Source organism: Astyanax mexicanus, chromosome 4, assembly GCF_023375975.1.
Source record: "Astyanax mexicanus isolate ESR-SI-001 chromosome 4, AstMex3_surface, whole genome shotgun sequence".
Classification (NCBI taxonomy): domain Eukaryota; kingdom Metazoa; phylum Chordata; class Actinopteri; order Characiformes; family Acestrorhamphidae; genus Astyanax; species Astyanax mexicanus.
In genome coordinates this window covers 6,579,655-6,592,065 of record NC_064411.1, presented here as the reverse complement: position 1 = coordinate 6,592,065, position 12,411 = coordinate 6,579,655, and the positions used below count along the sequence as shown (strand labels likewise).

The 12,411-nt window shown below is 41.6% G+C and overlaps 4 protein-coding genes across 8 annotated transcripts in view; 2 read left to right on the top strand and 2 right to left on the bottom strand.

Moving 5' to 3' along the window:
* The window catches only part of LOC111188977 (NACHT, LRR and PYD domains-containing protein 12), a 900,554-nt gene that overhangs the window by 425,684 nt on the left and 462,459 nt on the right, over nucleotides 1-12,411 (top strand). The window lies entirely within an intron of this gene.
* The window catches only part of LOC111196387 (NACHT, LRR and PYD domains-containing protein 12-like), a 798,826-nt gene that overhangs the window by 492,283 nt on the left and 294,132 nt on the right, over nucleotides 1-12,411 (bottom strand). The window lies entirely within an intron of this gene.
* LOC111196674 (gastrula zinc finger protein XlCGF49.1-like) overlaps nucleotides 1-12,411 on the top strand; it is a 238,905-nt gene that overhangs the window by 125,192 nt on the left and 101,302 nt on the right. The gene's annotated exons all lie outside the window — the stretch shown is intronic.
* On the bottom strand, nucleotides 7,328-10,263 carry LOC125801261 (zinc finger protein 585A-like). The gene has a single exon (XM_049477692.1). It carries the CDS (start codon nucleotides 10,218-10,220, stop codon nucleotides 9,081-9,083), a length of 1,140 nt encoding a protein of 379 aa, XP_049333649.1. The 5' UTR covers nucleotides 10,221-10,263; the 3' UTR covers nucleotides 7,328-9,080.

Below are 12,411 nucleotides of genomic sequence, written 5' to 3'. Positions count from 1 at the left end.
TTTTAATTGTTTCAAATCAATACATTCATTTTGGATTCACTTGGGTGTGACCCGGCAAACCTGCAAGAGATTCTTAAATGGGTATCGTCCTCTCTAGAGATTCTTTGGAGCAGTGTGTTTGGTCACGCTGATGCTAATTTAGTCTCTGGACATTGGCAGAGTTTTGTTGTGGTGGAGGATGGATTCATGTACAAAGTTTTGCAAAAAAAAACGCACAACCTTCCATTTACTTCAAGAAGATCTTGGGAAAAGGTGTCAGTACAGAAACAGCCGTTTCTGATTTCTGATTTTCTCAGTTATGGACCTGAGAGTTAGTGCTACTTTTGTATTTTTACCTTTAAATATACACAAAAGGGTAGCACAACTCGACAGAACACTGGATCTCTCAGCTTATCATGTAGTCAACAGATGCAGTCAATCATAAATGTTTAATTATTAATGATTTAATAAACTGTAGGGTAATTTACCACAGCATGACTTACATAAAACTCGAATGTGAGAAATCCCAGAACATGAAAAGATGACCAATGAGTCAGAGCTTAGAATTTAAAATATATTAAAGTTTACTGGAAAAAATAGTTTCAGCATTAAAGATATAGATAAAAGGAACAAAAACAAATAGATATATACAAGGGCGTAGGAGCAGGCTTGATTTTGGGGGGGGGGGGGGGGGGAGGTGGCACATTTGCCAATATGAACCCAAGCCCACCCTACAGTTTCCTAGAACAACATTTGTGGAAATTACTAATTAATGACTAATTAAAAGTAAATTATTATTATAAGGTGATTTTACAACCTAAACATGTTACTCCACGTTACAGTTACTGTGGAAAACTCCCTGCTGGAGTCAGCGCGGTGACGTCAGCGACGTACCACACACTTGCGTGCATGCATGACTAAGTTTCAGTGTGCTTGGCTGGCAGACACTTGCCGTTTGCTCCAGCATCCAGATCTATTCCTTAAATGCATTGCTAAATGCTTACTTTGGGGTTAAAGTTACATGAATAGTTGGGTTTGAGAGTGCTTTAGCGGTATTTTCTACCTGTGGTGTTATTTCCACCGTTCTGTGGCTGTTTGAGGCATTATTTAGCTTCTAAATATTGTATTTGCTGTAGCCTACCTATGGCGCCATGTGTTGTTCACGTGAACAGGCTAGACAGGCTAGACTCTATGGCGGCAATACCGCTTCTGTCATTTGTGTCTTTGACCCGTTGGCTACTATAGGTACTGCACTTGAATTTTCTCTTATTTAACCCTATGAGTGCCTAGATTTCACTTATATTATTTGATATTACTAGCCACTTGCAGTAATTTGGTTTTCTTGTCACATTAATGTTACTTTGGTGCAATTACGTTATATATATATATTGTTTATGTAACTTGATGTGTGTTTTGATATTATTACTGCATGTTTGCATAATTTAATATAATGTAGAATTGGGTTTATACAATTTCTAATTATCTCTCTGTATATGTTTATGTTACAGAGACCACACAAACACACAAACTCACACACACACACACCCAAACATACTCACTCTGTAATGCACACAAATTCTGTATCATTGAATATGTATGCAACACTTCATTGAAGAAGCCACTTTAATACCTGGAAATCAATAAAGCTCTCAATATCACCTGAAGTCGCAGCTGTTCTCTGATCGGAGCACATAGTCAGTGAGGGGCAACTAGCTATCAACGTACACATCCGTCACAGTTACTGTTAAAAATTATGCATACAATGTCTGAATTACATACATATGACAAAAATGATCAGTTATCACCTAATATTTATAATAATAGATTTGTTTATTATTTTGTTATTATTCTTATTCTTATTATTATGAATTGGCATTATAATTCTGTCATATATTTACATTTTCTCCTGCACCTTTTTTTCTACTAAGAGCTCTTCTTAAGATGGTGTCCGTTTATGTAAAAGAATGTAACTTTACGTTTCATAGAGATGTTTATAAACGTCAGGACATGTGGTCTTACTGTGAACTAGAAATGAACAGAAGTCACGTTACAGCAGTGTTTCTCAGCCCAGTTCTTACATATTCTACTGCATATTAACACTGTTCTGCATATTCTAGAGCTTCCTCTGCTTTAAAGGCATTTAATAAAGTAAGTGGTGGTATGATGTGTCTAATACACTGCTGGATATACACAATGATTAATTTAGGGTCTAGAGGGAGCTAAGGGATTTGAACAGGTAAACTCAATAAAGAAATGTTTATTAGCTGATCAGTTAAATCCGCTGGAAAACACACAATTTTAAGGGCAGTGATCAGGGTTAAGAAACTGCTTTAAACTACTAACATAAAGTACTGTACTACATTCTGGCTATCCACTACATCCAGCTTCTAGATAACTAGTTAGCTAAATGTATTTTCGTTCATTATAGCTTAGAGTAAGTCCTGTAATCCTAAATTAATAGTGAAATAGTGATTAGCTGATCAGGTACAGGTCAAGTTGAACATTACATATATAGCTGTTTTTTTCTTTAACCTTGACTCCCAATCTAGCTCATTCCAAAGTTAAGGTAACTCACTAACACAGCTGCAGTTTATTAATCACAGTGGGTTTTGATCTGTGTGCTGATTCAAAGACGTGTGTTTTTAACCAGCTATCAGAAACATATCATCACAGTTGAAGTGGTTAGCCTATCGTTACCTTTCTTTTAGAAAAATCTCCGTATATCCAGATCTGTTTTAAGATCAGCTGAAGCGGCTGCGTGTCCCAATCTCGCTGCTAAATCTCACAGTGAGGGGGAGGGGCTTCCCCAACGCACACTTCCGCCGCGCGCCGCAAAACCAGCAAGCTGATTGGCTGTTTCTACTGAGAGGCGGGACTTAATACCTGAACCGGCTCCGTGATTGGTCCGGTCTGTCTCCTCATAAAAAGTACAGCTGATCTGAGTGAAACGATATCATTTTTGGGGGCGGACAAAACCACCTGTCCCACCCATCCCCCCCGGTTCCTACGCCAATGGATATATATTAGAAAAGACAAAGTACATCATCGAGTCAACACATATTGTACTAAAATCTTGATAGATCAACACATTCACAACCCAGAGAGAAATAAAGAGAAAAAGAGAGAAATAAACTAAAGCCAGTTGAGGAAGAGAGAGAACCCTTCAGACTTTATCCAAGCAGTTATACATTTATGCAATTGACATGTGATTGGACAGAATTGATCAATATGATTACGTCTGGAGACTCCAGTTAACAGCTTGTTGTCCAGTTTCAATGACCTCCTCACTGGACCCTCTGCAGTTTGCGCATCGTCCAAACAGACCAACAGATGATGCCATGTCTACTGTGCTCCACCTGGCTCTCACCCACCTGGACAACAAAGACTGCTATGTTCGAATGCTGTTCATCGACTTCAGTTCAGCATTCAACACCACAATCTACAAGCTCTACACAATCTACAAGCTCTACACCCTACCGCGGGTGTAGAGCTGGAGCTAAGCTAAAGGCTAAGCGCATGGAGAAATGCTGGAGGTTTAAACCATCTGTTCCTTCCGAGGTGATGGGGAATGTGAACGCTCTGACCAACAAGACGGATGAACTAGCGGCACTAGTTAGTAACCAGCGGTTGTATCGGGAGTGTAGCATTTTATGCTTCACGGAAACGTGGCTAACTAGCAAGATTCCGGATGCTAACGTGGATATTCCCGGCTTCACCACCATAAGAGCGGACAGAGACCCCAAACGGAGCGGAAAAAACAAAGGTGGGGGCCTCGTGCTGTTTGTAAACATCAGATGGTGTAACCCAGGACATGTAACTGTGAAGGAGATCATCTGCTGTCGGGATGTTGAACTGTTGGCGGTGAGTCTCCGACCCTATTACATGCCCAGAGAGCTTTCCCACGCCATTGTTGTTTGTGTTTACATCCCTCCTCGCGCTGACGCCGAGACCGCGTGTGACGTCATTCACGCAACCATCGCAAGACTTCAGACACAGCATCCTGAAGCTTTTCTTGCCATCTCGGGGGACTTTAACAACGTCACACTGGACTCAGTACTCCCTGCTTTCCACCAGTATGTGAACTGTCCCACCAGGAAGAACAGAACTATTGATCTCCTTTACTCCAACCTAAAGGATGCATACTCCGCCACACCTCTACCCCCTCTGGGAAAATCTGACCACAATCTGATCTACCTGCAGCCCCAGTACAAGCCCCAGGTCCGTAGACAACCTGCATCTACACGCTCCTTCAGGAAATGGTCTCCTGATGCTGAAGCAGCTCTTAGGGACTGTTTTGAGTCCACTGAATGGAGTGTATTGCAGGAGCCATACGGTGAGAACATTGAGGGGATTACACATTGCATGACGGACTACATGAACTTTTGCATGGACATTGTTGTTCCTGTGAAAACTGTGCGTTGTTTTACTAACAACAAGCCCTGGATAACCAGCAATGTTAAAGGCCTTTTAAACAAGAAGAAGAGGGCCTTTAATGAAAACAACCAGGAGGAGCTTAGGAGCGTACAGAGGGAGCTCAAAGTCCATTTGCGAGAGGCCAAGGAGTCCTACAGGAAGAAGGTGGAGCAGAAGCTGAGGGAAAATGACATGAGGGAGGTATGGAATGGAATGAAGACAATCACTGGCTGTAAGGCAGAGGATGGACAGTGCGGCAGATGGTGAAGTAGAGAGAGCCAATGAGTTCAACACCTTCTACAACCGGTTTGACTGCCCTGTTCAAGACCCTACAGCTCTGGTAGACACCTCCTCCACACCCCCCCTCATCTCATCAAGCAACTCAGCCCCTGCTCCCCCCTACTCCCCACACTCAGCTGTCCTGACCACCAGCACCACTGTAGCCCCCCCTCCTCCTCCCCCTCTGCACACCTTCGCTGCTGACCAGGTTAGAGGTGAACTTAGGAGACTCCACCCAAGAAAGGCAGCTGGCCCAGACAAAGTGTGTCCCAGACTACTTAAGTCCTGTGCAGCTGAGCTGGGGGCTCCCCTGCAGCACATCTTCAACCTGAGTCTGCGTTTGGGGAGGGTCCCCACACTGTGGAAGACAACATGCCTGGTTCCAGTACCCAAAAAGACGCATCCCAGTGAGCTCAATGACTTCAGGCCGGTCGCTCTTACATCACATATCATGAAGACCCTGGAACGTCTGCTTCTACACCACCTCAGACCCCAGGTTCAACATGCAATGGACCCCTTGCAATTCGCCTACAGAGAGAAAGTGGGAGTGGATGATGCCATACTGTACTTTCTCCACCGGACCCACTCTCATCTGGACAGAGGAGGCAGCACTGTGAGAGTCATGTTCTTTGATTTTTCAAGTGCTTTCAACACCATTCAGCCTCTCCTACTGAAAGACAAGTTGGTGGGGATGCAGGTGGATCCATATTTGGTCTCCTGGATCACAGACTACCTCACTGACAGACCTCAGTATGTCAGGTTGAAGGACTGTACATCAGAGACTGTGGTCTGCAGCACAGGAGCACCACAGGGGACTGTGCTCTCCCCGTTCCTTTTTACACTCTACACCTCAGACTTCCAGTACAACTCTGAGACATGCCACATGCAGAAGTTTTCGGACGACACTGCCATTGTAGCATGTATACGGGGAGGAAAGGAGGAGGAGTACAGACACCTTGTGGAAGACTTTGTGGCGTGGTGCAATAGGAACAACCTGCTGTTGAACACCTCCAAGACCAAGGAGATGGTGGTGGACTTCCGCAGAGCCAGGCCACCCACACAGCCAGTATCTATTGTGGGAGTTGATGTGGAGATGGTAAAGACCTACAGGTATCTCGGACTGCATCTGGATGATAGGCTGGACTGGTCAGCCAACACAGACATCCTGTACAGGAAGGGACAGAGCCGGCTCTACTTCCTGAGGAGGCTGGGGTCTTTTAACATCTGTCGGAAGCTCCTGCTGATGTTTTATCAGACTGTGGTGTCCAGCTGTCTTTTCTATGCTGTGGTGTGCTGGGGAGGAAGCATGAAGAAGAGGGATGAGATGCGTCTGAACAAGTTGGTCAGGCGTGCGGGGTCCGTGGTTGGCGTGGAGCTGGACTCTGTGGTAACGGTGGCAGAGAGGAGGACACTGCACAAACTACTCTCCATCATGGATGATGATGGTCACCCATTACATTCCATCATCATGGATCATAGGAGCAGTTTCAGTGGCAGGTTCTTGTCACAGAGCTGCTCTACGGACAGACTGAGAATATCTATCTATCTATCTATCTATCTATCTATCTATCTATCTATCTATCTATCTATCTATCTATCTATCTATCTATCTATCTATCTATCTATCTATCTATCTATCTATCTATCTATCTATCTATCTATCTATCTATCTATCTATCTATCTATCTATCTATCTATCTATCTATCTATCTATCTATCTATCTATCTATCCATCCCTCAGCACCTGATCGGAAAACTGAACTTGCTGGGCCTGAGCTCCTCCCTCTGTAACTGGGTTTTGGACTTCCTGACTGAGAGACCACAATCAGTCAGGATTGGAAACAGCACCACCATACTGAGCACCTGCGACCCCCAGGGCTGTGTGCTCAGTCCACTGCTGTTCACTCTGCTGACTCATGACTGTACTGTAAAGATATATGGTCAGAGAGCGCGGAGGAGCTGTAGTCTTCCCAGTGAAGCTCAGGTATTATTGTCCATAGTTGCTGTTTTACTGACCAAACTGTCCTTAATCCTCAAAAATTCAGTTATGCTACAGCTCACACGCGTGGGGCACGTGAAGTTGGGTTCAGAACCGGCATAAAAACAGCTCAAAATAGGGTGTTCGGTAGGAGCGTGAGAGGCCGCTGCACTACTGCGCGCAGCCATCTTTTCATTCATCTTTTTTTCACCACCATCTTTTCATTCATTTGGTCAGTAAAATTGCAAATGCTGTGTTTGGATATTTAGCAAGGCTAGCTACTAATAAAAATGGTCAATATCTCAAATATAGAATTTGGTAATTAAGTGTAGTTGGTGAATGACTGTGCTTTTCAAAAAAACTAAACAACACAACCCACAAGCATTCACAATAAAAAAAAATATATATATAAACATAGGAATACAAGTTAAACACATGCTACTCTACCTTTGGAAGTAATTGTATATTTAACCCTTTTAAGCCTGAACCATTTAAAAAAATATTTCTCTCTGAATTTCAATCTGAAATTGACTGTTTCAATTCAACACAAATACATTTCACACTGGATTTCTCCGTTGGGTGCCTTTGAGTATTCAACAAATAATAACATAAGATCATCTCAGGCCAATAGGTTTCATGTCAAACATATGTTGAGAAAACACAATGAGATTACAGATCTGCAATATAAAAGCCATTTATTAAGACACACAGATGAGTAAATATAGAGGTGAAGCAATACAAAGATAATAGTTTGTAGTGGATAAAAACAATTTAAAAACTACATGATTTGGATATTCTTAGTAAAGATTAAAAAAGATTAAAAAAAAACCTTCAGCAACATATAATATTCAATAAGAAAAAGATAAGCGAGTATAAAACTTGAGTAATACAATGACCAAATATCCATCTATTAGGGGTGGGAATCGTTTACTATCTCACGATTCGATTCGATTCCGATTTTGGGGGCCACGATTCGATTCAAAATCGATTTTTGATTCAAAACGATTTGAATTATAAAAATTTCTGCTTCTGGCTTATGAATCTTATTGAAAAAAAAACCCTCCATAATATACACTGGTCCTGGAGCAGGTAATGTGTTACAAAAACAATAAAATGTGCAGGAATGTGGGTCCTCAGTGACAGAGGAATCACTGGGATATCACAATGACGTTAATGAACAATAAATAAATAATAAATAACACTGCTTTATTACCAGGCTACTAGCGGTGGTGTGTAGGTGACGCTGCTGGGCTGATGTGATGATAGCAGTGGAGCGCTAAAGTTCAGGAGCAGCTGCTGATTAACTAGTTAATTTAAGGTCGTTGTATTTCTTCAGAAAGGGGGCAGGAGGTGGAGAAATTAATTCATATGGTCCATTCCTTAATTCCTCTGTGATGAGGAGCTGAAATTAGCTCTGATTAGCTTATTGTATTTTTCCGTTCCGCCTTAAATGCTGCAGCCCGCTGCCACCTGTAGCGTTATTTAAGGTGGAACTGGAAAGTTAGCTAGTTAGCTAGCTAACAGTTACTGAAACTAACTACTAGCGATCTTTTTTATGCTTGTTATGAAGCATTCTGCCATAAAACATTGAAACTACACGTTAATCTAATGTAATATAGTGCTTGTTCTGCCATCTTACCGGTGATTCTCAAACACCTACGCTCTGTGTGTGTCTGGAAGATCTCCGTTTGAAAGGACAAGCGCTATCCCCAGGGTTGCCAGGTCCAACAAAAATACCCAGCCCAAAATCAGTCTAAAACCCGCCCCTCAGAATCGATTTTGGGACATTTTAAATCGATTCTGAATCGTAGTAAATGAGAATCAAGATTCTTATGTGAATCGATTTTTTGGCACACCTCTACCATCTATATCCTTCTATGGTAACAGATTTTTAATCAGAACGACTGAACCATAGACAAATGAGAACACCAGCAGAGGGAGTAAATGTGTCCACAACCTCACTGCACTACACAAGCCTGGAGGAGGTTGATTTCAGTATGGGAACTACGGCTGACCGTTTTATTTAACCTCTGGAAAGGATTTTGTTGGCCTCTCTGCGGGGTCTGGAGGCTCCTCCGGTCAACACGGCAGTACCCGGCACAGTGTCGTCTCTCTGTGGCTCTGGGTCTCACTTTTGGGAGCTCTCAGTGTCCACACACTGGCAGTGCCCTCACTCAAACCCAAAATACCTCTCCTTCTTCAGAACTGAACTCTGTCTCACAAAGAATGTCCTGGAATATTAAACATACGAGAAAACACAACATGGAATTCAATAAACATCATCCCTGGTTAAGATTCATTTTGCTGAACCTGTTAAATCCATGATTAAATTTAGTTCATGTTTGTTTCTGGTGGAACGTGTCCCAAGTGACAGAGTGAAATATTTGTGTAGGATAAGGTGTTCTGTCTGAAAGATTTACGATTTGCACTTTTAATTGCTGTGGGACAAATGTGGGACAGTTTTCTCTCCTGTGTGAATTCGCTGGTGTCGTTTGAGATCACTCTGTGAAGTAAAACTCTTCCCACAGTCTGAGCAGTGATACGGTTTCTCCCCTGTGTGAATGCGCTGGTGTGTTTTGAAATGACTCTGTTGATTAAAACTCTTCCCACAGTCTGAGCAGTGATACGGTTTCTCTCCTGTGTGAATGCGCTGGTGTTTTTTGAGAGTACTCTGGGTAGTAAAACACTTCCCACAGTCTGAGCAGTAATATGGTTTCTCCCCTGTGTGAATGCGCTGGTGATTTTTGAGTTTACTCTGTGTAGTAAAACTCTTCCCACAGTCTGAGCAATGATGCGGTTTCTCTCCTGTGTGAATGCGCTGGTGGTTTTTGAGATTACTCTGATGATTAAAATTCCTCCCACAGTCTGAGCAGTAATACGGTTTCTCTCCTGTGTGAATGCGCTGATGTATTTGGAAAGTACTCTGTTGATTAAAACTTTTCCCACAGTCTGAGCAGTAATACGGTTTCTCTCCTGTGTGAATGCGCTGGTGCAGTTTTAGTTGACTCTGTTGAGTAAAACTCATACCACAGTCTGAGCAGTAATACGGTTTCTCTCCTGTGTGAATGCGCTGGTGTATTTTGAGATTACTCTGTACAGTAAAACTCGTCCCACACTTGAAGCAGTGATACGGTTTCTCTCCTGTGTGAATGCGCTGATGCAGTTTTAGAGTCTCCAGTCTATTAAAACTCTTCCCACAGTCTGTGCAGTAATACGGTTTCTCTCCTGTGTGAATGCGCTGGTGTCGTTTGAGAGTACTCTGTTCAATAAATCTCTTCCCACAGTCTGAGCAGTGATACGGTTTCTCTCCTGTGTGAATGCGCTGGTGGTGTTGGAGATGACCGCCTTGATTAAATCTCTTCCCACAGTCTGAGCAATGATACGGTTTCTCTCCTGTGTGAATGCGCTGGTGTTTTTTGAGATTACTCTGTTTAGTAAAACTCTTCCCACAATCTGAGCACTGATACGGTTTCTCTCCTGTGTGAATGCGCTGGTGTTTTTTGAGATTACTCTGTTTAGTAAAACTCTTGACAGAGTTCTGCTGTTTCTCCATGTTGGGACTTGGCTTCATTTGTCTGTTAAATGTATCAAACAATTTCTGCGTGTTCTGGAGATTCTTCAGGATGGCTTGTGCTTCACCTCTTTCAGCAGTTTAACATTGCTCTTTGATAAATATCCTTTTTGTTGGTGATGAATTTTAGGAGAACATTTTCATTTCTGAAAAACACAAAGAAAAATGCCATTGAATAATAAAAAGCAGGTCAATAAACTGAAGAGAACTGCCTAAATCAGTTACACTATACAGACAAAACTACTGGGACATCTTCATATTACTATAAAAGGGGGCGCTGGTGGTCCTCTAGCCACCTGTTTAGTGCCTTTATAAGGACTGCCCACTGTTCAGACACTCTTGATTCTGTTCTGGTCTCACTAGAAACTGAGAACTTAAAGAAAGAAATAAAGAAAGAAATAGTGATGTTACCCCTAAATCTTAAGCTTTGAGGCATGTGTTACAACCCTATAGGTCATAATTGCTGATTATTGTTTTTTTTTCTTTCAGTTTGAGTGTGCCTTCCTACTGCAGGTTACTGCGTGATGCCATTTAACCAAACTGGTTGGTCACCACCAGGGGGAACCAACCATAAAAGGGAACAGGAAGTGTGAGGGTGGTGCTTGGCTTCCAACATGGCTCCTGTGTGTTGCTGGTTCCCTGCCGCATGGTTTATGCAATTTGTAGCCGGTTAAAGTGTTAGAACTAAGCTGATGGTAAAATCCTGTTCTTTGGTTCTTTGGTCTGGTCTCTCAGTGGGGAGAAAATAAGCTTATTCTTACAAGTTCTCCCAGTGGGAGAAAGAGTTTATTTTTCTATGCTTTCTCTTGGTTTGTTTAATTAGGGAGTTAGGTTAGAGATTTGTATTTCATTTTCTTTTCTTTGTTAGGTAAGTTAGTTTTCTTAATCTTTAAATTAGTTTTGTTTTGTTTATTATTTTTTCTTTCATCCCTAACTGTTGCCTCCCCTTTGACCTAAGCCTTGTATTCTTTACAATTTGTTAAATAAACTAAACCTTTTGACTAACAGGAGTATGTGTGGTTGGGGAACCAGGAGGGCCTCTTTTTTCTATGTTACGGGCTGACCTAGACCAGGTCGTAACACATGTGCCAGAAAAACAACACGCATTACTTTGAATCACAGTGCCGATGCTTGATTCGTTCTACACTGATCACGTGACCAATGCTGTCCAAATCCTTTTCCTTTACACTAATTTATAAAAGATCCCACACATATTAACCAAACCTGATTTTTTTTTTACAACTACTGATAACAGTTCATTATTTTGCACCACATTAGCTTCAGGCTAACAGTGATATGCACTCCTGAGTTCAAGACATGTTTATTTTGGTATATGTAGATCAAAATCCTATAAATATAAAAAACACAAATGAAAATTTGGTGAGAAATGTAAATGTTATTGTGATTTTTACCCAGAAAAACTGCAGCTCCCCATCACTGACCACACTGATCACTCACCACAACTGATTTGTTTACTAAATCAATATAGTGGACAAATCACAGCATCGATTTAAAGCCCAACTTCACCAGCAGATTCAGAGCAGCAGCTCCAAGACCTGCTGCAGTTTTACAGAAGCTAATGTTACCCAAAATTTCATCAACTCTAACTAAAGCCTGTAAACCAGCTATCTGAACAAAATGAATCTTGTTTTTAGTATTTGTCCATTAGCTCACTCTAGCTTATGAATAAACATCCACCTTAAATATCATCACTTCTTATTAGTTGTAGTGGAAATGTAGCTATATGTTTAGTGAATAATAACTTCAACATTTCACATAGTGTTTTTGTTTTTTCTGAGCATGTATTATTAAAAGCAGTGAGCCCGGTATGGAACGTATATGCTTTAGAGAGAGAGAGAGAGAGACCTCTCAACCCACTCTCATGTTTTTACTTCCTACAAATGAGATTATGTTACGTTCTCCCTCTTCAGAACAAAGTAAAAAGCCTGTGAGATAAAAAAGTATTTGTGTAAAAAGTCTGTGATTTGTCTTCAGATGGGAAGAGTCAGACTTTAGTCTGTTAAAAGTACTGTAGTCATGTAGTTGTACGGACAGCATAACACAGACTACACTGCTCAACATCACCAGACTGAAAGAGTTTTCACCTGTTTAAATACTTTGATTTGATTTGAAGATATTTAGATACTTTGAATGATCCTCTGTGAAGAAGAAGAATAATCCAAATCGTGAT